Source organism: Rhinolophus ferrumequinum, chromosome 15 (genome assembly GCF_004115265.2).
Source record: "Rhinolophus ferrumequinum isolate MPI-CBG mRhiFer1 chromosome 15, mRhiFer1_v1.p, whole genome shotgun sequence".
Taxonomy (NCBI): Eukaryota; Metazoa; Chordata; class Mammalia; order Chiroptera; family Rhinolophidae; genus Rhinolophus; species Rhinolophus ferrumequinum.
The window spans coordinates 29,809,615-29,835,163 of NC_046298.1; the positions used below are offsets into that span (position 1 = coordinate 29,809,615).

The window sequence follows — 25,549 nt, forward strand, 5'->3', positions numbered from 1 at the left end:
CTTACTCAAATTCACCAATTGTCCCTCTAATGTCCTTTATAACAAAAGAGAAAGACAGGTTTTTCTGGGTCCAGAATCTTATCCAGGATCATAAGCTGCATTTGATTGTTAGAACTCTTTAATCTCTTTTGATCTGGAACATTCTATGGCCTTTCTTTATCTTTCCTGATGTTGACATTTTTGAAGAGTCCAAACCATTCATTTCCTATAATGCCCCTCAATGTGGGTGTGCTGTTTCCTCCTGATGGAATTTGTTAAGCACTTTGCCAGGAATATCCCAGAAGCATGTTGTGTTCTCCTTGGTCCATGGTACCTGGGGGCCACATGATGTCATTTGTCCCATCACTGGTCGTGGTGACGCTGTTTCCTTGGTTAATGTGGAGTCTGCCACGTTTCTCCTCTGTAAAGTGACTGTTTTCCCTCTGTCACTAATCAGTATCTTTTGGGGACACACTTTAAGACTGTGTTAATATCTTGTTTCTTATTAAACTTTCATCTGCTTTCAAAAAAAAATTTTTTAACAAGATTTTTTTTATTGAAGCAAAATTGACCTACAGGAAAGTACACAAAGTACAAGTTCTGCTCAATGAACTATTACAAAGTAAAACTAGCAGAGCAGGATGAGGATGTGTTTGCATCAGGATGCACAGGAAAGGCTTCCCTTGGGAGGGGACACTGAAGTTTAGGCCTGAAAGGAGTGGGGGTGGGCCCTGTGAGTTGCTGAGGAGAACATTCTGGAGGGGCTTGTGAAGTTCAAAGGCCAGGAGGCTGGACCAAGCTAAGTTGCTTGACAAACAGCCAGGAGGCTGGTGGGGCGGGGCTCGCTGGCACAGGAGGGGTGGGGTTGACCATGAGGCCAGATAACAGCAGGGCTCTGTGGGCCATTGTGAGGCATTTGATTTTAGTACCAGGGCTCCCAGATCCCAGGGTGAGATCCCAGGAAATAGAAGCAGGGGCGTAGGGAAGTGAGACAGGGAAAATAAAGGGGGTGTCTTCCCAATAGTTACCCCTGTGGATGACTGGATCCTGATCCTTCTGGAGGATCCTGGGATACAGCGAAGACCATGCGTCAGGCTGTTAACTCAATATTTCTGGCCCAGGGTGCCAACATAAAATCCTTCAAGCAAAAAGCCACAGTAGGCACCCTTCACCCTTAAAGGTGAGTGTGAACAGGGTGTGTTAATGGCATCTTCTCTGGGAAGCTGTGGAGGGCTTTGATCAGGGGAACAGTGCGCTCTGTGTTCACCTTTGCAGGGTCACTCAGACTGTTGCGTGGAAGATTGACTGCAGGGGGAGCCAGGAGGGTTGGAGAGAGGCCCCTGCCTCTCTGTTTCCATGCTTGAAGAGATTACAAGCCCCTTCAGCATTTCTCAGCCCCAGGGAATTGAGCCTGGCGGGGGTAGGCTGCACCAAGCCCGGGAAAAGAAGGTCCTGCCCCGTTCCACGGGCTACCTCGCTGAGAACTAACCCCACCCTTTTCAGTCACAACCTGACTTGGGAACCCTTAGGCTCTAGGAACTTGCAAAGGGAGTAACTAGGGACTTTGAACTCTTTTTATTATATTAAAAAGCCAACAGAAATCGTACGTTCAACTTCTGATCAGGCTTCCTGGTGTAACTAAACTATTAACTCATTCATTCTCCATTCAACAAATACATACTCAGTGACTCCTTTTAAAATATATCTTGATTGAAATAAAATTCGCGTAACATAAAATTCACCATTTTGACCACTTTAAAGTATGCAATTCAGTGGGTTTTAATATATTCATGAGGTCCCACAACCATCCCCTCTAATTCCAGAACATTGTCGTCACCCCAAAAAGAAACTCCATACCTCCAAATTTCCCCCTTCTCCAGCCCCGGCAACCACCAATCTGTTTCTTATCTTTATAGATGTGTCTATTCTGGACATTTCACATGAATGAAATCATACAATATGTGGTCTTTTGTGTCTAGTTTCTTTCACTTAGAATAATGCTTTCAAGGTCCATCCCTGTTGTAGCGTGATCCGTACTTCATTACTGTTTATGACTGAGTAATATTCCACTGCATTGACGGACCACATCCTGTGGATCCATTCACTGCTGATGGATACTTGAGCTATTTGCACTCAGCACTTTCTTTTAAACTCATAAATGTAATAAAGTGCCATGAGTTTGGGGAAACCACTGGGACAGTGGGGATCCCTTTGCAGTACCTCTCACTTGGTCCAGGGATCAGAGGGGCCTCTCAGGAGAAGCAACAATTCAGATAAAACCTGTAGGGTGAGCAGGAGTAAGAGGGGAGTTTGGGTGAGGGGATCGCTGGGGAGCCTTACTGGCAGAGGGGACAGCTCAGGCAAAAGGGGAAAGGAGAGACCATGCACCTGGGGCCTTTGAGAAGGGAAGGGGTTTGGTATGGCCTGAGCAGGGAGGTGGGGAGAGAGTCAGGAGCCAGGGCTCTGCGGCTCTGTTGTGGCCTGTAAAAGAGTCTGGAATTTAACCTGAGGAAAAGGAAGCAGCGATGGGGTGAGACAAGCAGTCATGAATCTCAGAACCGTGCTGGGGTGGGAAGAAGGGAATACAGACCGTGTTGGGACTGAGGCATTTTCCAGGACGCCAAGACTTTCGGTGCTAAAACTAGGACCATCTCAGCCAACCTGGGATGGTTGGTCACCTCCATGGGGAGTATTATCTGGTGAGTTTAAATATGGAAAGTCTTGGGACTCTTTGCTTTGGACTGGAATTCTCTTGACCCTGGGTGACAGGTCTGGATGCTTTTGCATTTTTTAAATGAGAGCAGATTTTTGAAAGGGAACCAAATTTCCAACTACATGACAGTCTGGAAAAGACGAAACTATAGAGAAAATAAAAGAATCAGCGGTTGCCAGAGGTCTGGGGTGAGGGAGAAATGAAGGGGTGTAGCACAGGAGATTTTTAGGGTAGTGAAACTCTTCTGTATAATCCAGTAATGGTGGATACATGGCATCAGGATTTGTCAAAACCCACAGAATATACAACACCAAGAGGGAATCCTTGTCTAAATTATGGGCTTTACATATGGAGATCTTCTCCTTCAACCATAGCACCACTTTCTAGAAGTTTCCATAACTTCCCCCACCCAAGATCATTCCTTCCTCTTCTGAAAGCCTTTTGGTAAATAGGTTTGTTTATTCATGGGCCAGGTCTAAATAATTGTTGGCAGCTACTTAACGTGTAATAAGGAGAAGGATTCGCAGGCCTGTCCCAGCCAACGGGGAACTGTCAGACCCATGGGTGTAAGACGAGGTGGGAGCAGTGGCATCTGTGCTAGGTATTTACCTCTTGGGATTTACGAGTAGCAAGTCCCAAGGCACATTCATTTGGCACATGGTGTCGTGTTCCACAGGGCTGTGCCCTGTCTCTCTGGTGAATTAAGCCCTTTGGAAGCGTAGAAATGCCCATAACCGTAGGAAATGCTCAGCGATATTTCCTCCTCATTTAGCACACGTTGACTATGGCAGAAGTGACAAAGACAATAGGACCCCAATAGTGCCTGGAAATAGGCTCTGTCAGTGTGAGTGTGACCATAGTTTAGGTGCAAATGTGTGAATTGTTGCACGTAAGTGGGTCTCACGATGGTGACACAAGCTAAGCATTTTTTCACGTGGGGCTTTGGCTCTTTCCCTTCTCTCTGCATGGAATACTGTCCTCCCAGATATCCACAAGCGTCACTTCTCATCTCTTTCAGGTCTCTGCACAAATGTCCTGACTGCTCTGGCTACAAAAGCCCCCACTCAATCTCCACACTCCCTCTCAGGCCCCTTCTTGTTTACTTTCTTTCACAGTGTGGCTTCGTCTACTAGTTTCCTAGGGCCGCTGAAACAGTGAGCACAAACTAGGTGGCTTAGGACAACAGAAAATCTATTCTCTCCCAGTTCTGGAGTCCATGCGTCTGAAATCGAGGTGTCACAAGGCCACGCTCCCTCTGAAGGCTGTAGAGGAGGATCCTTCTTTACCTGCTCCAGCTTCTGATGGCCTCAGGTGGTCCTTGGCTTGCAGCTGCAACACTCCAATCTCTGCTTCTGTCTTCATGTGGCCTCTCGCTGTGTCTGTGTCTCTCCCCTTCTGTCTCTTATAAGGACACCAGTCATTAGTTTTAAGGCCCACCCAGTTAATCTAGGATAATCTCATCTTGAGATCCTTAGCTTAATTATATCTTCAAAGATTATTTTTCCAAACAAGGTTACATTCACAGTTTCTAGGGATTAGGACATGGGCATTTGCTTTTGGGGGATGCCATGACACAGCCCACGGCATTCACTGCCTGCCATTGCATTATACATCGCTTTGCTTGCAGCCTATGGCACCCAGTAGGAGATAAGATACAAGAGTCCAGACAGAGTCTATTGTGTTGAGTGGTCTACCTCCAATGCCACATAGCAAGTGCTTAAAAATACTTGCAGATTAATTGCAAATGCCTTTACCTCCCTAAACTCCATTTTTCATTTATAAAATGATTATTTTGTTGTCTGTGTGTACAGCCACTAAAAGACAAACAGAATTGAGGGTTTATGTAAACAGCCATAACTTCATATTAAGTCCTAACATATGTACGTATATATACGTATATATATGTATATGTGTGTGTATATATATATATACACATATATATAAAATATGCCATACTCCTTCTGAAAAGGGTGCCTTCAAATGCCAACCTTATAATTCGTGAATGAGGTTTATTACCAAATAAACTTGAGGTGCCTTGGGATTGTACTGAGGCTTCCCAACAGGTATATTGTTGGGAGATAATTTATGGGAAATGAGATGACACCACTTTCCTGCAGGGAGTGAATGGGAGTTGAAGAGTGTGACCTCATTATCCAAGGTGCCTAGAGCAGATATTCAAGAAATGCTAGATGCTTTTGGCTGAGTCCCGCCCTGGATTCCCAAAGCTGGCCAAAACACCAGGATCACTCTGGACGGCACACCTCAGAAAGTTTCCCAGGACACTGTCCTGTCTGAATTGATTCCTTGAGAGTAGACTCTAGAACTCAGCAGGTTGAAGGCAGGAAAACAACGCTTGCAGGAAAAAGATCTTGAAGTCAATGTTGATGACCATGGGATCCAAACAGAGTGCCAGGGCTAAAACAGGATGTTGAAAACAAATATAAATAGGAGGAATAAATAGATGTAGAACTAAATTACAAACAAAGAGCACAGCTTACCAAGTCCCTTACAAAGAATATACCAACTTTTTGAAATATTTATAAAAATGGCCTACAAACCAGGCACAAAATCTCAACAAATCAAGAAAATTTAGTAGACATGCGTGCAGGCTACATCTTCTGATCACAATGCAACAAAAACAAAAATTAAATAAACGTCAGCTGAAGGGGGACCATTTAGCTGCCTCCAGTCACATAACGTGTCCCTTTAACTGCTTTCTCTGTGGTCTACTCCATAATTTTTTATTTGTTTTTCATCCCAACAGATCCAGGTGTTTCACAATAGCCACTACCCAGACTTTTCTTCCTGAATGCCCTGGGCGTTCTAAAATCTAATTCATGAATTCCAGCCTTGACATCTCTGAGTTGGAGCTGAGGCTACAGTGAACAGACCCAAGAAGCTGGGTTTTCAAGGGAAAGGCATTTGACCAACACATCGCCCCTAAATGTGCTGCACCACCTGGAGTGATGATACCCGATTAACACCATTGGGAAAGCATGAAGTTCTATGCCAACAAGGCCTGTTTCCTCCCTGGATCCAATACTACCTTAAAATAATAGAATGCCAGTTAGAAAGAACCTGAGAAATAACCGAGCCAAATTCATATGCATTCTTCGATGTGAATAATAGACTTCCCTAAGGACCTACTTATGTCAGGTACTGCTAGTCCTCCACAATGCAAACATTAGCTCAGATCTGCACAACATGGCTGTGAGGTCAGTCCCAGGTATCTCCCCTTTGCTCCTACAGACTCACTTGCCACTCTCCCTTCTTCTTAGGGTTTGTGGTCCAGGAGACTGCATCCGTGGCTTTCATTCCAAGCTATTCCCTCCACTAAGTTCTCAGCTCAACACAGCTACCTCCTCCAAGTAACTAGTCTTCCCTCTTGCCTTCCAGGCCTTGGAAGGTAGCATTTTTTCACTGTTGCTAATCTTGAGCAATTGCACAGTCCAATCCTTTTGGTTTCACTATGCCGTGTCCACACCTTTCTAAATAGTCTGTTTATCAAACTCTCCCCCAAATCACTCAGTGTGAGGGTGCTATCTGTTGTCTACTGGAATCCTGACCAGGTGGGTCGTATCATCCTTATTTCGTGGAGGAGTAAACTGAGGTGGAGAGAGGTGAAGTAAATTGCCCAAGATCACACGTCAGAAAAGAAGACGTGTGACCTGGACTGACTCACACCAGAGTGTTGCTTTTCCCATTGTTTTCCAGCCTTTGTTGAAATTGGTAGAGCCAGGCAGCAAGATGCCGGCAGCCTCTTTTGTGTCTATAAAGGGGAAAGAGGCAAGAGAAACAAGAAGGGCCACCAGAACTGCTCATCAGGCGGAACGGACCTAAGGTGGCCACCCCTAAGGGAGCAGTTAAGGCAGGTGGCAAATATTGTCTCAAAAGGGGCATCACGGTGCTCACCAGAGCAGCACATAGACTCAAACCGGAAAGATACAGAGATCAGTATGGCGCTTGCACACGGATGGCAGGCAAATGCACGAAGCGTTCCGTATTTTGTGCAGCGCCCCAGCCTCCTCATGCCCTTTGCTGATTAGCTCAGAAGAAACAATGAACCAAAGCAGTGTATGGCCTCAAGAGCAAAATTGTGACTTTTCACTACAAAAAGGGGGGGCAGCACAATTTAATGGATAAATACACGCACCATGTCCTCTTGTCCTTAAGTAACCCCACCCTATAGATGAGGAAACTGAGGCACAGAGGAGTGGCACACAGCCTTCCCCAAAGCCACCTCCCTACTAAGTGGTGGGTCTCGTTATGGACGCCAGTCCCATGGGAAGCCAGAGCCCTTACACTTTCAATATATCCTCTTGGAGGCTGGGCACTGTCTACAATGCCCACTCACTCATATACTTTGGGAGGCATTTGAGCCCAGCAACTTCCCTGTGGTGATAATGATACCAACACAAGCTGTGCCAAGCCCTGCCCTGAGCCCTTCCTATGCAACACCGTCCATTAAATCCTCTCCATTTCACTATGAAGGAGATGCTATCGTGGTGGCCATTTTACAGACCAGTAAACTAAGGCTCTGAAAATCTAAGAAACCTGCCCGAGGTCCCACAATTGGCAAGTGCAGAAGTCCATTCCGCAGATGAGAATAAAGGGCTCAGAGATCATCCAAGACCCCCAAAGACTGTGGAGTCCTCAAACTCTCCTCTCAGTACTGGGTTTCACTACCAGGACCCTCCCTGGAGGTAAGGTGTTGGCCCTTTCCTTCCATTACAGACTAGGGAACTGCTAGCTCAGAGAGGCCACGTAGTTTGTCCAGGGCCACACAGCAGCGGAAGGAGTCTGACTCAGCTCCCGTGCACCTAGCTCCCAGAGCTTTGGGTTTGACCACTGGGCTCCCCAGGAGAATCACCTGGATTCTTGTTAAAACTCCAGCTTCCCGGCCCGCTCCAGACCCAAGGACTCAGGGCAGGGAAGGGTCTGGTAATCCGCATTTTAGACAAGCGTTTGCTTCCCACCTCCTCCCCATACCCCGCTCCATATGACCCTCATAATCCGGCAAGTGTGGGAAACAGCCAGAGCTCTGAGGTGCAGTTCCAGCTCCCGGGCCTTCTTGGGCCTCTGCTCTCTCCAGAGTCCCAGGCGAGCTAGTGGGGCGGGGAGGGGCCAGGTGCGCCGAGCGCTGCCTGTCGCGCAGCCCCGCCCCGGGGGCGGGGCCTCACCTGTGGCAGGCAGGTAGGCGGCTCCCTGGTAACCAGGACCTGACCCAAGAGGCTTGGGCACGCGCAGCCAGCCCTGGCCTCGCCAGGGACCCAGACACGCAGGCAGGGGCGGCCGCCAGCGTAACTGCAGGTTGGGCAAGGGACCTCCGCCGGCTCACCATGGTCGAGACACGCTTCTCCAAATTCCTGCAGAAACTCGGATTCTCCCGCGCGGGCCACCAGTACGAGCCGCTGGAGCGGGGCGAGTTGGAAACCTTGGTGAGCCTGGGCGACCGGGCGCGGGGCATACGATCTGACCCCCCACCCTACTGCACCCCACCCCACCCCAAGACCCTGTTCTCGAGCTGCGGGTTCCGGTCCTCCAACCCGCCCTCCTCCCCCTGGCTCTAGAAAGAAGCCGTCTTCATAGCAATGCCAGCTCGCGTTTCTGCTCTGGGCCGGGCGCGCCGGCCACCTAACTCTCCTTAATCCACTAGCCCATTTTGCGGATGAGAAACTGAGGCCAAAATGGGGTAAATATGTCCTTCAAGGGGCACATAGCTAGCAAACGACCTAGCTAGAAACTTAACCAAGGTTTCTCCGACCTCGGAGAAATTCCCGGGTCTCCACACCCAGGCTGCTATATGAATTTTTAAAAGCTACTTGAATTGAGGGGGGAAAAGGGGCGGAGGCCCTTTGTGAAAAACAGCGGCAACAGAAAACTGATGCGCGCATGTTTCAGCAATAATAGCAGTAGTGGTGGAAATCAAGGTAGGAGTAGCCAGGCCTCCCACACATCTCCAGCGCCCTTTTTGAAAACGGCTCAGCAGGTTTGTGTGTTGACTTTACAACCTCCAGGGGACCCTCCAGGATAAACCAACAGGATTCTCAGGCAGGGGAGTTTTTACCAGTGGAAAAACTGTGCACAGCTGTCCCCCAAAAGCCCTTCCACTTGGAGAAACCAGAGGTGGAGGTGATGACCAGTGACCCAACAACTTTCTCCTTAGTTTGTAAGCAGAACTCCGCGTGATACAAGAGCAGAGGGCGCTGAATTTATGCAAAAGCATCTCTGGCTCATGGCAATTTCTTTCTTTTAAAAACTTAATCAGTCATTCAAAAATAAAATTCCTGAAATAGTCCCCTAGAAGTACTCATGAGAATACAACCCTGCCTTTTGACTGCTGTAGGGAAACCTCAAAGTTAAATTTATTTTTTAATGCAAAAGATCAGTTGGAAAAACTTGATTTAAAATATTTAATTTTCCTCCCAAAGAATGACAACAGTCAACACATTTTGGTTGTGTGATTCATAAATATTTGTGCATTTAAAAATAGTATTTTATAAATGGATGTTAATATGTGAATTCTGGCACTGGAGTGGTAGACCACAGGACTGTGTAACTAGCAGTTCTCAAGTAATCTTCACTTTTCCGAAGTGACGTGTGCATGGATTGGATATAGAGTTTGATTATTTTGCCAAAATCCATTTCTCTGCTTATACGTCGTGCACTGTGTTCTGTTAAAGGAGTTTGAATTTAGTTTGCCAACATGGTTGCCTTTTCTACATTACCTTTTTTCTTTCCATCTTCTCATTTTTGCATTAAGCTGAGTATTTTTCAGACATTCCTGATGTGTAGTCGGTTACAGTCAGATTTTATGGAATGTCCAGGTTAGCCAGGTGTGTCGGATATATGGATGAAATAAAACGAATAGAAATGCTGGGATGAATTTGATCTCTGTACCAAGTGGACTTCAGGCTCCCAACGCTTTTCAGAGGAGCCCTCAAGAGTGAGATAGATCTTTAACCTGTCTGTAGGTATTGGGGGGAGGGGCTCGCCCATCTGGTTGTGGACCTGGTGTTATCAGCTGCACCCTGAAGGGGTGTGTGACAACTTGGCAGTGTGGAGTGATGGGAACACTGGTGACCCAGGCAGCCAGCAGCAAAGACTGGCTGAGACACAAAGTGTCCTCTCTCTAAAGGTGGCCTTATGCAATCCCAGGAAATTACAAGAAGGGTAGGTGAGGGGTGTGATGAGTGAGGGAGGCTGGGTGAGGCGACCTGTTTCCTGCCAGCTCAGCTCACACCCCAAACACTTCCTTTGCTCTCATACTTATAGCCTCTGATTTGAACTCTTTCTCTCTCAAGAAATTTTGAAAAAGAAGCAAAGTTTGCTACAGTGATAATTTCCACAGTACTCCTAACTCTCTTATGAGCACTTGTTGTATGCGGAGTCCTGGGCAGTCTCAGAATACCCCAACCACTTTGCCGAGTCTCAATAATAGTAGTTCTTATTGAGAACTTATTGTGTCTCCTCCTGGGTCTCTTCACTCCGAGGGAAGTTTTATTGTAATCATGTGAGAGATGAGGACATCAGGACTCACAGGTGAGGCCAGGCGGGAAGGATACAGCTCTGTACAAAACAAAACTCATGGAGGAGGCTGACAGCCAACAGACCAACCAAGGGATGTGTAAGATCCAGCAGTCTCAGGTGTGGTGAAGAATAAAGAGCAGAGTCACTGGGCAGGGGACAAGTGATTGAGATGGGGACCAAGGTGCATCCAGAGTTAGAAGCATCAGATGCTGAACCTAAGCACACTTCTCATGGCTCCGAAGCTGCCTCAATCTGGCTGCATTTCCAGTGTAATGAAAAGAAAGGTGTTTGAGAAGCCCCCTTCATTATTGGAACCGGGCTTCTCTCTGCTGACCTGAATGTTGGGTAAGGAGAGTGCTGGACCAGAAATTCCTGCTTCCAGGATGAGTCTGGGGAAGTTATCTGGGGCCCTCAGGGCTCCCATCTCTTAACCGAGACTGCCATGGCCCCACCCTGCACTACCTACCCAGTTGGTGAACTGATTCATTTTCCTGGGGCTCTGCAGGGTGAAGACTGGGTTCCAACAGATTGGCGTAATAGAAGGGGGAGGGATCTGCTTGCAAGCTGACTGCCATGGTTGTTTGCAGGTCTCTGACCCTGGCTCTCTGGGCATCTCTACAGGGCTGCCTCTTGGCTCAGCAGTTGGCTTCCCCAAGGATGAATGATCTAGGAGAGATTGAGAGAGCACCATAGAAACCTGGAAGCCGCAGTCTTTTTATAAGTCAATCTTGGAAGTGACAGCTCATCACTTCTGCCAGATTCTATTCATTAGAAGGAGTTTAGTTCTCAAGGGGAGGGGATTACAAGGGTGTGAACATGGGGAGGCAGGGACAATTGGAGGCTGCCTCAGAGGCGGCCAGTGGTAGGAAGAAACAGTCAAGAAGATCATTCCTGTAAAAACGAGAACCACACCTGGCACGTAGTCTGCTCCAGAGTTATCTATTTTTGTGAGTGTGTTCATTAGTCTCGAGTTTCAGTGTTTACTTAGACTCTTTGATTTGATTTGATTTTGATAATGCTTGTACTGAAAAGCTTAATTACATGTACCTGTAATGGCATTTACATATGTCAAGAATTTGTTTGCCAGTTGAGTACAACCAGCCTCCTAATTAACCAGGACTACCAGCAAGTAGCCTGAGAATGCCGGTGTGAAAGGCTGTCAACTGGTAACTGTAGAACTGGCTCGTGTGCTTGAAGATAAGGTGAGCATCAGGCGTTGTGGAAAGACTATTTCTTCACTCCCTATTGATTACCATACTTGGTGCTCATCCACTATAGCAAGTCGCTGTGTACAAAGACTGGTTTCATGCGAGGTCCCTGCTAGCAGCATGACGCTACTTCTCAGTGGGTAGACACACCAGAGTTGACTCACTGACACCTCGACCGCCTGCTGTGTGAGAACTCCATTCTCTTGCCAGTTTTTCTCTCTGAGCCTCTGAGAAGCTCTCATCCCCTCAGTGTGTCGTGATTATTGTCACAGGTACAACTGGGACCGTTCCTTGCCCTGTACCTCGCTCTCTCCCACTACCAGCATATTGACATTTAAGCAACAGTTTTGGCTTTTACTGACTCTTGAAGTGTGCTAAAATGAGTTGCTATGTATCTACTATCTTTTATGAACCAGGAACTATCCATATTTTCCTTCCCTTTCTCTTTTTCATTTCTTCTTGTTTCCTTCCGTAACTTGTCATAATTTTGTTCATAAACCATAATAAAAATTTGCACAATATGAAATTCTCCTCCACTCCCCAACTTCTTTGCTCCCACTTTCCCGCTTGGTCTGTGTGCACGCGCGCGTGTATATGTGTATGTGTGTGTGTGTGTGTGTGTGTGTGTGTGTGTGGCAGGGAGGCAGCATAGGCACTGCCTACATCCAGTCAGTTGGCAATAATCAGTTTACTGTTTGCATGGATGTTCCTGGCCCCTTGTTTTATAACAGCTCTAGAGAGGCTGTGGTTGAGAGCCCTGGAGTCTGTGATCCAGGCTACCTAGGCGCACATCCCAGTTCTGCCACTTGCCAGTAGGGAGACCGACCTTGAGCTAATTCCTCAGTTTCCCATGCGTTTGTTTTCTCCTCTGGATAAAGACGTCATAACTATACACACATCGGAGCTCTGCTGTGGAGAGGGATGATTGCAGAAGGCATTTAGGGCAGCACCTGATCACTGCAATTATTATTCACCTCCTACTGCATAAGTGTCTCTTTCTAAAAACATACATAGGGTCCTTCTGCACAGCTGCACCCTCCCCATCCCTGCAGTATATGCAGATCAAGAGCATTCTTCTCTAATGGCTGTGTAGGCATTTGTATTTAACTTACCCCTTACTGACGGGCGTTTAGGTGGTTTCCTGTTTTGAATGTTTAGAACAATGTTCCAGTGAACACCTGTGGAAACACCATGTTACTTTGAATCCTTGCAAACATCCCTGTAGAAATCTGAGGCTTAGACAGTGTGGTGACTTGCCCAAAGTCACATTGCTCTCTGGCTTTTGGAGCCAGGGCTGCCTGAATTCTGTGCTTGAGTTCTCTCTACTCCTACTGGCCAGATTTCTCTTCTATAAAGTGGTAATTAATAAGTAGTTTATGGAGAGACATGCTGAGGCTATAGCCCGTTTCTCAGATCATCTTCACTCTAAACACTGTCAGGCGACCATTTGCATACTAAAACGTTCGCTTTAGCCTTCCCCTGGTGACCCTTGCCTGAAGCAATTAACTGTGTGGTTTTCTGATTCCATCATCCCTCCTTCACTTACTATTCGGTGTTCGGGTCTAAGGAAGAATGGCCTCTTGCCTCTGTTCATTTAGCCATTTATTTATTCATTCACGTATCATCAACTCATGGATTCCTAGTAAGTGTGTGCAAATTTACCCTCATTTTTTATTTTGAGGCTCGATTGTCCCAGAGTTGGCTACCAGGAGCCCGTTCACGGTAACATTTGTGAATTCTGGACATTTTTTCCATCATCCTTTAAGGATGCCTACTTCTCGGGCATAATAAGGAATTCCAGGCTCATTTGGTACCGTCCCTGTCCTAGCCCTGGAATCAACCACTTCTCCCAGGATTCTTGGCTCTTTCTACTGGACGAATGATAACTGAGAAATCCAGATCTGGTGCTAGGTGTGCTCATGCGATTGGGTTATTATGGCTTCTGGGTACTCAGAGGAGGTGTGTGTGTGTGTGTGTGTGTGTGTGTGTGTGTGTGTGTGTGTAAACCCACCCCTAGATTCCAATCTAATGACTACCACAGTAGTGCAGTGCATGACTCAGTGCAGTGCCAGCTGTCTCTGTATTTGTAACCCCCTTCACCAACAGTGAGCATGACGGCTCCAATTATCCTCAGTATATTTACTTATTGCACAACATGCCTATATGTAACCAGTCTCCTCACCTTGCCAACTGTTGGCCCCCGGTCACATTGGCCACCACCTGGCTTGGCCGTCTCCTCACTTGGCCCCTGACTGCGCTGGTTGCCTGTAAACAAGATACACACTCTGTGTGTTTCGTTTGGTCCTATTGGTAGTTCTTTGCTGCCTGCGATCACACATCATTACACACACACACACATCACAAACAGTAGCTGGTAGAATTTCAGAAATTGGGAAACACCTCTGAAACTCATCTGGACCTGAGGCTGGCATTGAAGAAGCCCTGCCTCCGCAATCCCTGGTGTGGCTCTCATTATTCCCATTTTTACAGAGAAGAAAACTGAGACTCAGAGATGTTAACGGATTTGCTGAGGGTCACACAGCTGGTACCCAGGGGATCTAGAATCACAGATCAGTGAGACGTGGGCCTGGTGATGCTTCCTCCATCCAGTTTGCTGCATTGAGTGTTTTCCCCCTAACATTAAAAAGTATTGGGTTAGGCTGCTTGGGTTCCTTTGCAATGCTCTAGGCTGGGGTCCAAGCCTCCTGTTCTCTGTGTGCCCCAGAGTGCCCGCCTTCTCTCAGCTGGCTCTGGGCACAGCCTTTGCCCACACTGTGTGCTGCCTGGGGGCTCTTCCTCTCTCTCACCTTCCTGAGTTAGCTAGCACCTGCTGTCTTTCATTTTCGGAGCATTCTGTTCCCTAGGATGCCCCCTCCCCTGCTGCACCAGCTCTGCCCCCATACTTGGTCAGGACTCCTTTCTCCTTTTTCGAACCATCAGTTCTTACTGTGGTTCACGATTCAGGAAGTTACAAAAGGGTGTCCAGTAGGAGTCTCTCACTGCCTCTCACTTCCAGCCCTGAAGGCCACCCCCGCCCCCAAATTCACTTCAAATCAGAGGTACACACTTAAAAGTCTACCATCCTTTGCCTCTCTGATAGGTCAGGTTCAAGAAGTTAGTAACTTGCAGTGCTGGGGAGAGGTGGTGGGGGAGAGAGCCTCACCTGTGGCCGGAGGTGGGAGGTGGATCAGAACAAGCCTCTCCCAGTGGAAACTCCACAAAGCTGACCAACATGTGGACTTTTATCAACATGGATTTGCGTTGCATGTTTTGGAACCCCATATAAAAGAAACCATATCTGGGTACTCTTGCATCTGGCTTCTCTTACTCAGTGTCATCTTAGCAAGATTTATCTGTGTTGGTCCACAAACGTGGTTTCATAACTGTAAGTCATTCTCTTTTGTTGCTATGTAGTAACATTTCAAGTATTCCATTTCATGGATATGCCACAATTTCTGCATGTGGTTGGGCATTTAGATTGTGTCCAGCTTGGCCTGTTATACATAACACTGCTATGCATAGTCACATATAAGCCCTTGTTTCTCCTGGGCTCATATCCAGAAGTGGAACTGCTGTGTCACAGGTATACACGCCTACGTATACACATAGTCTTTTCCTTTCTTCTTCCCTCCTTTTTCTCTTCTTCCCACTTTACTTATTTGTGAAGCGTCTTCTTCATCAGTGTTATGAGCTGCAGATATTTTCCCCAGTGTGGTTTTTAATCTTCGGACTTTGCATGCAGTGCTTTTTGCAGAAGACAATCCCATTTTTACATAGTGAATTTATCTGTCTTTCCTTCATGGCATCTGGTGTTGTCTTGCCCTCAGAAAAGTCCTTTCTCGCCCTGAGATTTAAAACAAACCACAAAAAATGTAGCTCATGGTTTCTTCTATAATAGTACATCTATGGTTTATTTTTTCTCCTACTCTAGTTTTAATTATTCTTTCGAATATAACCTTGCCTGTATAATTTCTTGATTTAGGGCAGGGACTATGTCGGCTTTCCTGAGGCACCAGGCATAGTTTCTTGCACACATTAAGAAGATGGTGGCCTAAAAGTAATATAATATTGAATGTCAACTGTAACTGAAAGAAACAATTGTTTTTTTTTAAGAAAACAGTCTGGCAGTTCATAAACACTTGAGAAATATCAGCTAGAAACAGAGGGAACCACAAAGGATGGTCTGGTGAGAGAAGACAGTGCAAGGACTTGGGCCAGATGCACAGGGCACAGCATGGGACATTTGCTCAGCCACCGCCAAGAGAAACAGTGTAGCGTGAAGAAGCATGCACTCTATGACCCATGTCTGTGCCTTCCAACCGCGAACCCCTTGGGCTGCCTGTGCATGCAGCTGTCCTGGGCGACGTGCCTCCCGCTTACTGCTCTGTCCCGCTCTGTCCCGCTCTGTCCAGTCCAGCACCCAGGAGCGTTGAGACCTTGCAGGCAGCTCAGCATTTGCCCATATTCCCTCCCTCCCTTCCTCCCTCCCTCCCTCCCTCCTTTCCACAAGCATGTTTAAGCACCCTCTATTTGCCAAGCGCTGTGCTGGGCACTCAGGTGCAAGTTGGGTAAGACCAGCCACTGCCCGCTGAGGATGAGGGTAGGTCCCGTGCTGGAGGTGGACAAGTATGGCAGCCGTGAGGTGGGCAGAGAGGTGCACTGGGAGTCTGAGAGCTCAGAGCTGGATTCCTTCCCAAGGCCGATGATGGAGAGTGTGTTAGTTTCCTCGGGCTGCTGTAACACATGACTACAAGTTTTGGTGGTTTGACGCAACACATTTATTCTCTTACAGTTGTAGAGATCAGAAGTCTGACACAGGTCTTGGTGGGCTAAAATCAAGGTGACAGTGGGACTGCGTTCTTTCTGAAGCCTCTAGGGGAGAACCTGTTTCCCTGCCTTTTTTCCAGCTGCTAGAGGCTACCTGCATTCCTTGGCTTGTGGCCCATCCTCCGTCTTCAAAGCTGGTACCCATATCCCTCCAGCTTCCACTTCTATTGTTAGATCTTCTTCTCTGACCCTTCCTCTTCCTTCTTATAAGGCTCTGTGGTGACATTGGCCCACCCAGAGAATCCAGCATCATCTCCCCATCTTAAGGTCCTCAACTAAATCACATCTTCGAAGTCCCTTTGCCATGTAAGGTCACGTAAGCACAAGCTCCGGGGATCGGGACATAGAGGTCTTTTGAGGGCACTATTCAGCTTTTCTCCGGTTCCCACCATCTTCTCTCGTCTACTCCACTTGGAAGAGCCAGAAAGTCATGTTTCTCTGTTTTCTCTCATCTGCACAACACAAAACCCATAAAGATGTTTTCTTGTGTTTTTATAGAGCTGTAACTAGAGGTGCTAGCTAGGGAGTCAGCCAGGTTAGCCATTTCTTCATTTGTAAGACGGGGATACAAACTATATCCACCTCCCAGGGCTGCTGTGAAGATCAAATGAGATTGTACAAGTCAAATGCTGGGCAAGACGGCTGATATCAAATGGTAGCTCCTGTGTCTGCTGTATCATCAGTACTGATTGCTGTAGCTAGGGCTGTGTTGTTTTATTATTGTCATTACGATCTGTTTGCTGTTCTCGGCCATCCCTCCATAGTCCATTTCCTTCCTCTGTCCAACTTCTAGAAGGACTGGGGGGCGGGGGGCAGCTGCTGCCTCACCCTCATCTCTCCTCCAGGAAGTGGCAGGGCCCCTCCCTGCTTGGACTCCCACAGCTGTGGGGGGGCCTCCCCGCAGGCACTCCCCCCACCTGGTGTTTGTCTCATGGCCATGGACCTTTTCTCTCCTCCAAGAGGGTGGTCCCTTAAGAACAGGACCCCATGGGGTTGCTCTTCGAATACGTTTCTCAGGCGCGTGTCTTCAGCTCAGCTCTGGCTGCATATTAGAGTCACCTGGGACTTTTAGGCATCCTGATGGCTGGGCCCCACTCTTCAGTTAGACTGGGGCTAGGCCACAACACGTGTGTTTTTATAAGATCCCTGTGATTCTCCAACTTTTGACAGCATCAGCATCCCCTGGAGAACTTATTAAAACACAGATTGCAGGGCCCACCCACAGAGATTCTGCTCCACGAGGTCCAGTATGGGGCCTGAGAATCTGTATTTTCAGCCAGTTCCAGATGATGCCAGGCTGAGGACCACATGTTGAGAACCACCAGACTAAAGAATAACTAGATAATTCACAGGTGCATACCTTGGGAAAGACAGGTACAGAAGTCTTGGAAAGAAGGAAACATTTGTACGTGGAGTGGGACTCTCATGCCAAAGTCACCTCTGTCACGATGCCCGCCTGATTGTTCTTAGGTTACCGTGACCCTTATATTGTTCCTCTCCAATTGTACTGATCCCAAGAACTATGTCCACCCATATTATGAAATTGTCCAAGGGTCAGGGCTAGGGGTTCACTGACTTTCTGTCTGGCCCCTCCCTCCTTCTGAAACCCTCCAGGCCACATGCTCTTGTCAGCTCAGGGCACTTGGACTTCCCCAAATGGGCTACTTGCTCGCTCTTCTCACCTTCCTACCACCGGTTCTTCCTGATGCCCAGAAGGCCCCCTCTCCGTTCCCTGAGAATTCATTCCTGCAGTCTCTTCAAGAGGTGTCCCCATCACGTCATTGCCACATGGTCATAAGCATCTCTTGGCTTGTTCCTTCCTAGTGTTGCCAGATTCGCATAGGACGCCCAGCTATGTTTGAGTTTCAGATGAGCAGTGAATTCTTTTGTTAGTACATGTATGCCCCATGCGATATTTGGCAAGCACATACTGAAAAATGATATGTTGTTTATCTGGAATTCAGAGGTAACTGGAGACCCAGACTTTTTATTTGCTAACTCTGGTCCTATTTGGAGCCCCTTCTCCCTATGTTTTGTGAGCTCCTGGAAGAATAGGACCCCTGCTGCCCCTGTCAGTTGTCACCTTCATCAGTCAGTTGTCACCTTCATTCACCCTGTTGCTCATGTTTGATTAGTACCTCTTGGGTGCAAGGCACTGCATGGGGACTCTGTGTCCTGTTATCCCGTGGCCGTTGTATGGAGTCCCTGCTGTTATAACTCCCACTTTCCAGAGGGGGAAACTGAGGCAGGCACAAGGGAGGTTTTGGACAAATACTGGGGAGCTCCAAAAAAATGTACACAAGCGGACCCTTTGGTCAACGTTGCTCACGCAGTAGTTTGCCGAAATCAGAAGTGTGTGGACGCTGATGGTAACTACTTTGAGCACCTCTTGTAGTTGCGGAAGTCAAACGTGACTTGTAGTCATCGTTTGTTACCAGTAGATAGTGAGTATTACAATTTTAATACAGCTTCCCTTTCTTAAAATATGTATACGGTTTTTGGCACCCTCTGTATATTGAAGAAGTAAATGTTTGCATGAGCCCTGAAACAAGGAAGTGGTCACTGGGGTCTACGTCAGTGTTTGAAATTAACCACCTCCCTGAGCTGGATGGGAGGGCAGGGAAAGCTGGGTTCTGGCTCCGAGAGGCAGGTCCGCCTCCAGGTGCCACCCGCTCTCTTATTCTGCAATGAGCTCACAGCTCACATTCTCAGCCAGCTCCTTTCTCAGCAATGCCATGTTTGCCCTGTGCGGTTCCCTTGGAAGCCTCCACTGGGTTAATATTGGTGCCAAGCTGTCCTTGCTTGGTGAAAATACTCTAAGATGTCCTTATGTTCAAGATCATTTCCTAGGGGCTCAGGAAGGCCCTACTTACCGTCGCCAGCCCTGGCACACCCGCGTGGGTCTGTTTGCCACAGGCAAACAATACTTTGGGGGTCACACAGCAGGCACAAAAGGTTACATATTGTATGATTCCATGTATAGGAAATACGCAGAGTAGGTAAATCCATAGAGACCAAAAGCAGATTGCTGGTTGCTAGGAGCTGGGAAAAGGGGGAATGGGGAGTGATTGATAAATGGGGATGGGGTCTTCTTTTGGGGTGATGGAAATGTCTTAGAACTAGATAGAGGTGGTGGTTGCCCAGTACTGAGAATGTATTAAATGTCACTGAACTGTACTCTTTAAAATGATTAATTTTATATCATGTGAATTGTACCTTAATGAAAAGAACTTTTTAAAAAGGAGATCCACAGGAGAAGGTGGGGTGACTCTACTTGGATCAATCAGGTCTGACAGGAAGCGAGAATCAGGGATCCCCCAGAGGGAGGCTGATCTTCATCAAGATGTGCCATTCTTGATACAAACAGAACATGCCGTGGTTCAAACCAGACAGACATCTACACAGTGTGTAGGGAGTGAGAGAGCCATACGTGGGCATCCTGAGCAGAAGTCCCCCACGTGCAGGCAGGGACGGAGGCCACGTGCTGATTCCTGGATCCAAGGGCTCTGCTTTCTGAGAACGACAGCCTTGCGGTGAGAGGGAGTCCTGGGGATGTTTCGGATCCTGGGCCACGTCTCAGCAGCCTTGGAACACAGCAGGGGCCTGGGAGACCTGGCGAAGTGGATTGAGAAGTGGATGGGAGGTGAAGAATTAGAGATAGCGAGTGTAGACGACTCCTTACCAAGCTGGAGTGTGGCAAATGAGAGGAGTGACTGTGCCCATCTCCAATGTGTCACCCAGGCAGGAGGTTCTGTTTAAGGAGGAAAACCATGTTGAAATGCTCACAGGGGGAGACGGAAGACACTGGAGATGGTGCGGGGCAGCGATCTGAGATCTTCAGTTAGTTCAAGGTTGTGGAGGGAGTTGCTCTCTGTGGCTTGTCAGTGGCTTTAAAATTATTATTATTATTATTATTTTTATTGAGGTGAAATCCACATTAACCATTTGAAAGTGAACAATTCAATGGCATCCAGGACATTCACAATGTCGCGTGACCGCTATTTCTAGTGGAACCGCCAATAGAGGGTTCCAGAACATTTTTGTCACCCCTAAAGAAAAGCTCACATCCATTAGGAGTCACTCCCCATTCCCCCTCCCCCAGGTACTGGGGGTTAGGACTTCAAGGTATCTCTTTCGAGGGGACACAGTTCAACCTATAACATAACTGTGTAATAGCATTTCATTCCTTGTTGTGGCTGAATATTATTCCATTGTACGGATGGACCACATTTTGTTCATCCTTCATCTGTTGATGGACGTTTGAGGTCTGTGTGAATGGGTGCTGCTATGAACATCCATGAACGTGTATGTATTTGAGTCCCTGTATTCGGTTCTCTTGGTCACATACCTGGGGATGTGCAAATGGCGTTTACTTACAGAACACAGTTGGAGACCAGGTGCCCTCCCACTTCGGGCTCAGACTCTGCCCCCACCGTCATGGAACACAGCTGGGTGGTAGGAGTCTCCTTAGCCAGCCCCTCCCCCTCCAGGCTGCCTGTCCCGGCCCCTCCCCCTAACCACACAAGCCTCTTTCAGACACTTGGCTGGCTCCTGGCACTTGGATAGCCCTGCGCTTTCAGAGCCCAAGAGTTCCTGAGAAATCTTGACTCACAAAGGCAGGGAGGGGGTTCTTTGATTTCATTGTTGTTATTCTGGATTTTTTTTTAATTATGGTAAAATATACATAACATAACATTTAGCATCCTAATCATTTTAAAATGTACTGTTCAGTGGCATTCAGTACATTCATGCCGTGGTGGAACCGTCACCACCATCCGTCTCCAGAATTTTTTCATCGTCCCCAAATGAAAGTGTCCGCATTGAACACTAAGTCCCCTTCCCCCTCTCCCAGCCCCTGGCAGCCGCCCTTCTACTCTCTGTTTCTATGAATTGATTTATTCTAGGGACCTCATTTAAGTGGAATCACACAGTATTTGTCCTTTTGTGACTGGCTTGTTTCACTCAGATAATGTCCTCAAGATTCATCCATGTTGTAGCACGTGTCAGAATTTCATTCCTTTTTAAAGCGGAATATGCTCCATTGTATGGAAAGACCACTTAAAAAAAAATAATCCATCTGTTGAGGGACCTTTTTAAAAAAACTAAAATGTGGAGAAATTATTTGAGATCAGTGTTAAATGCAAATCAAGAGGGATTTTAAAAATGAAAATTCATACTTTTCCTACCTGTCTGTAGTTACACAGCATTTATTTAAAACACACAGATTCAAACATTTATGTGTCTTCTAGACCCCCTTAGGGAATCTTTAACCTCTCAGAGAAACTCAGGGAATATCTGTTCCCAGCAAAACAAGGTCACAGAGAGACACTGTCTCCTCCAGGGCTGGACGCTTTTGACACTTGACGTTACTGCCCTAGGCGGAATATTTACTGAACGCACCTGCTACGTGTGAGGTACATTTATAGAGTTGTTTTTATTTGGTTTTTTGTTTGTTTGTTTGTTTTCATTCTTCAAAACTACCCGGGGACATACAGATTATCATCCCTGCTTACTGGGCTAGTCAGTGGCAGCCTTTGAACCCTGGCCTGTGCGATTCCAACCTCTGTGCTCCTTTTGTTGCACTGTACTGCTTCCTGCTCTTGAGTTTCTTAAACCTAGTTGAGCCACCCAAGCCGTGTCACCATCATTGTGTTTCCAACCAAGCGCTGTAGGCCTGGTCCCCATGGCAGGTACCACGCTGGTGTTTCCTGGGAGCTCACAGTAGGTCTTGACTGCATCGAGGCGTCAGGAGGCACGCATTTGCTTGCTTCTGCAAAAGCATGACAGGTAGACGTCACCCTCCCCATTGTGCAGATGAGGAAATTACCGTCAAAGAGGTTGTCACTTGCTCAAGGTAACCTGCTGGCCAGTGGGACTGGATGGTCTCCTTGGGCAACAGTGATGATGAGGATAAACTGAGGCTTGTGGCTGAGAGCATTATCCAGCCTTCCACCCAATGGAACTGACTGCATGTGCATTTCCAATGATGTCCTGAGCTCTGATTGGCAAATGCTCGGGGGGCAGCCCCTGGGTACCAGGCACTGGTCCAGCCTTCCAGAGCAGCTTCCTTGTGAGCAGATAAAGGCATTTAAGGGATACTCACTTGCTGGTGATTCTATAGGTGACATCAAGACGCAGTCCAGGATGCTAAGAGGATAGAGCAGGTTGACTCATCCAGTCTGGGAAGATGTCAAGACAGAATAATTCATCTGTTTCAAAAGTGGGGCTTCTCACCCTCAGCACAACTGACATTTTTGTTCCAGATCATTCCTTGTTGTGGGTGGCTGTCCTGTGCATTGGAGGCTGCTTGGCAGCATGTCTGCCTCTACCCATCAGAGGCCGGTAGCACCCTCGCCCCCCAATTATAACCAAACGTGTCTCCAGACATTGCCAAAGTCTCCTGGGGGCAAAATTTCTCCTGGCTGAGAACAGCTACGTTAAACTATGGTGTGGCAGCCATGAAAATATGCCACTGGGGCTCCTGCAGGGGCACTCAAGAGGCCCATTTCTGGGGGACACGGGACTCCTGCGATGGACAGCATTGTGTCTCATGGGCCAAAGAAGTGGATGTTTTGCTAGGTGTGCTACGGCCCCAAACAAGACCAGGATTTTGTAAGGAGGGCATAGAGGATGGGCATCTGCTGTAGCCATATTGAAGACGGTTGGGTTTTCCTCCTCAGAGCAACTGGAATCTATCCAAGTATTTCAAGCATTGTGTGTGTGTGTGTGTGTGTGAGAGTGAGAGAGAGAGAGAGAGAGAGAGAGAGAGGCGGGATTTACATTTTCAGTGTCACTCGTGATGCTGTACAAAAGGTGAATCAGGTGTGGTCGTGGCCAGAAAGAAATGGCAAGACCGCAAACAGCGGCGGTGGGGGGTGGAGCAGGTCCTAAAACCCTGGGACGCCTCCATCTGTAGTGTGTGCAAGAATGAGCACTTTGTCGGGTATGATGGAACCAGATCTTGAGAACAGAAGAAAACATTCTGTCTCATGTAGTGATGCACAAGTCTCTGCAAAGTGAATCTTGTCCAATGAACGTAACGGAGGAAGCTATTGAATGATGTGTGTGATCACTGCTGTGTTTCCTGGCCATTGGCACAAGTGAGGAATGGATGTGGTTAGCAGAGCGTTTCTAAGCAAGTGAGGCGTTTGGGAGATTACTTGTTTGTGTGTGTATGGGGCGGGGGGAGAAGGGGGTGGCAAGAAGGAAAAGAAGAATTGCCACCTTTATTCCATCTGAAGGAAGAGTTAGCCAACAACCTGGTGGAAAAGGAAAAGATGGTTATCACGTCCGGGTATAGGAATACTCAGAATAATTTTGCACAAATGCTTCCTGTTTGCCTGCTTCTGAGGTGTCCTCCGTGTTATCATAGCCTCCCATGCCCTCCAGGTGTTTCGTATGGCTTCTTCCCAGGCCTGTCAGACACCCAGAGCTGGGCTGGGTTCCACGCCCCCACCACCACCACGCATTCAAACGGCTTGTAGCACAGGCTGTGATACCACCAATCATCATCCCGGGGGGCACTCCCTATTATATGCTGCATGCCCGGATGGGAATCCCAGACGTGCAAGGTTCAGGATTCTAAATATGTAAATTGTTGCCCTGCTCTGTCACTTTTGCAAGTTTCAATTCTGTTACATAAGGTTGCTTAAAAAACAGTATTAGCCAACAACTGGAAACAACGCAAATGTCCATCAACAGTAGAATGGGTGAATAATTTGCGATGTACAGTAGCTCCCCCCTTATCTGTGGGGATACATTCCAAGACACCCCCTGAGTGGATGCCTGAAATCTCAGTACTGAACCCTACGTATACTATGGTTTTTCCTATACATACATATCTTTTCACTTAAAGAAAGCACTTTATGGCTTCTCTTTGGCATATCCAAATTGCCAGCATCACTACTCTTATGCTTTGGGCCATTGTTCAGTCAAATAAGGGTTACTTGAACACAAGCACTGCGATACAGTGATGCTTAGATAGCTGAGACTAATAGCGGCTAATGGATGGGGAAGGTCATGGATACACTGGACAAAGGGATGATTTACATCCTGGATGGGATAGAGAGGGACCGCATGAGATTTCATCACGCTACTCAGAATGGCAAGCAATTTAAAACGTGTGAATTGTTTATTTCTGAACTTTTCCATTTAATATTCTGGGACCATGGTTGACCATGGGTAACTGAAACCGTGGCTCGCTGACCCTATGGATGGTGGGGCTGCTGTACTCGTTCCATGGACTACTATACAGCCATGAAAATTAGAAAACCGTTGCTCCATGTAACATCATGCATGAATCTCACTAACAACATTGGGTGAAAGAAACCAGACATGAAAGAGTATGTGTTGCTTGTGACCATTTACATAAAATTCAAACTCCAGCAGAACTAATCTCTGGTGACATCACCCCTCAGGTGGTTGAGTAGCATGAGGGAGCTTCTGGGGCCCGGTAATGTTTGTTTCTTGATTTGGAGGCTGGTTATATGGATCCATTTGTGAGCATTCAAGCTGTACACTTAAGATCTGTGCAATTTCTGTGTGTCTGTTAGACTTTAAAAAGACACATCAGTGTAAAACCTCAGCTTTGCTTAACAGCTATCCTGCTTTTTCCCACAGTTTGATGAACAATGTGAGTTGAAAGCCATTGAAAAAGACAAGACGGTGGTAGCTCTGCCACCCAAGGAGGCAAGCAAATGCCACAGAGAGGATCTGGCCGAAGCGCTTTATGTAAGAATTGAATTTACATTTGATGCCCGTGGTGGGAAGGTTTTTAGATGAAGAAGAAAAGAACACAAAGTCCCGAAAGCTGCTTTAGAATTCTGTGCCTTAATACATTTTTATCATCATTGTTAAAAAATGTTATTGATATGGAACTGTTCCCGGTTTCCCACCTGGAATGTCATCAACACTGTTGTCCATAGAGCTGATTCTCACGAGCCCCGTACCGGAGGACAGGGGCCCCTTATACACTCTGTTACATGTTTCTCTTGATCAGAGACATAGAGAAGCAGTAAACCACATACTGTTTCCCCGAAAATAAGACCTAGCAGACAATCAGCTCTAATGTGTCTTTTGGAGCAAAACTTAATATAAGACCTGGTATTATATTATATTTATTATATCATATATTATATAAGACCCGCTCTTATAGTACTATAAGACCGCATATTATATTACATTATATTATATAAGACCCGTTTTTATATTTTAGTAAAGTAAGACCAGGTCTTATAATAATTTTTGCTCCAAAAGACGCATTAGAGCTGATGGTCCGGCTAGGTCTTATTTT

The 25,549-nt window shown here is 47.0% G+C and overlaps 1 protein-coding gene and 1 non-coding gene across 3 annotated transcripts in view; both read left to right on the forward strand.

Annotated features, from left to right (window-relative positions):
- Window positions 1-6,596: 6,596 nt before the first annotated feature.
- On the forward strand, window positions 6,597-6,700 carry LOC117035665 (U6 spliceosomal RNA). The gene has a single exon (XR_004425235.1). It is a non-coding gene; the product is annotated as a U6 spliceosomal RNA (small nuclear RNA).
- A 1,225-nt stretch (window positions 6,701-7,925) lies between these two features.
- ATP2C2 (ATPase secretory pathway Ca2+ transporting 2) overlaps window positions 7,926-25,549 on the forward strand; it is a 63,051-nt gene continuing 45,427 nt past the window's right edge. For both annotated transcript variants that reach the window (XM_033128063.1, XM_033128064.1), the window contains exons 1-2: window positions 7,926-8,130; window positions 24,877-24,987. In XM_033128063.1, the coding sequence (XP_032983954.1) occupies window positions 8,032-8,130; window positions 24,877-24,987 (210 nt within the window). In that variant the 5' untranslated portion in view covers window positions 7,926-8,031. The remainder of the gene's footprint in view (window positions 8,131-24,876; window positions 24,988-25,549) is intronic.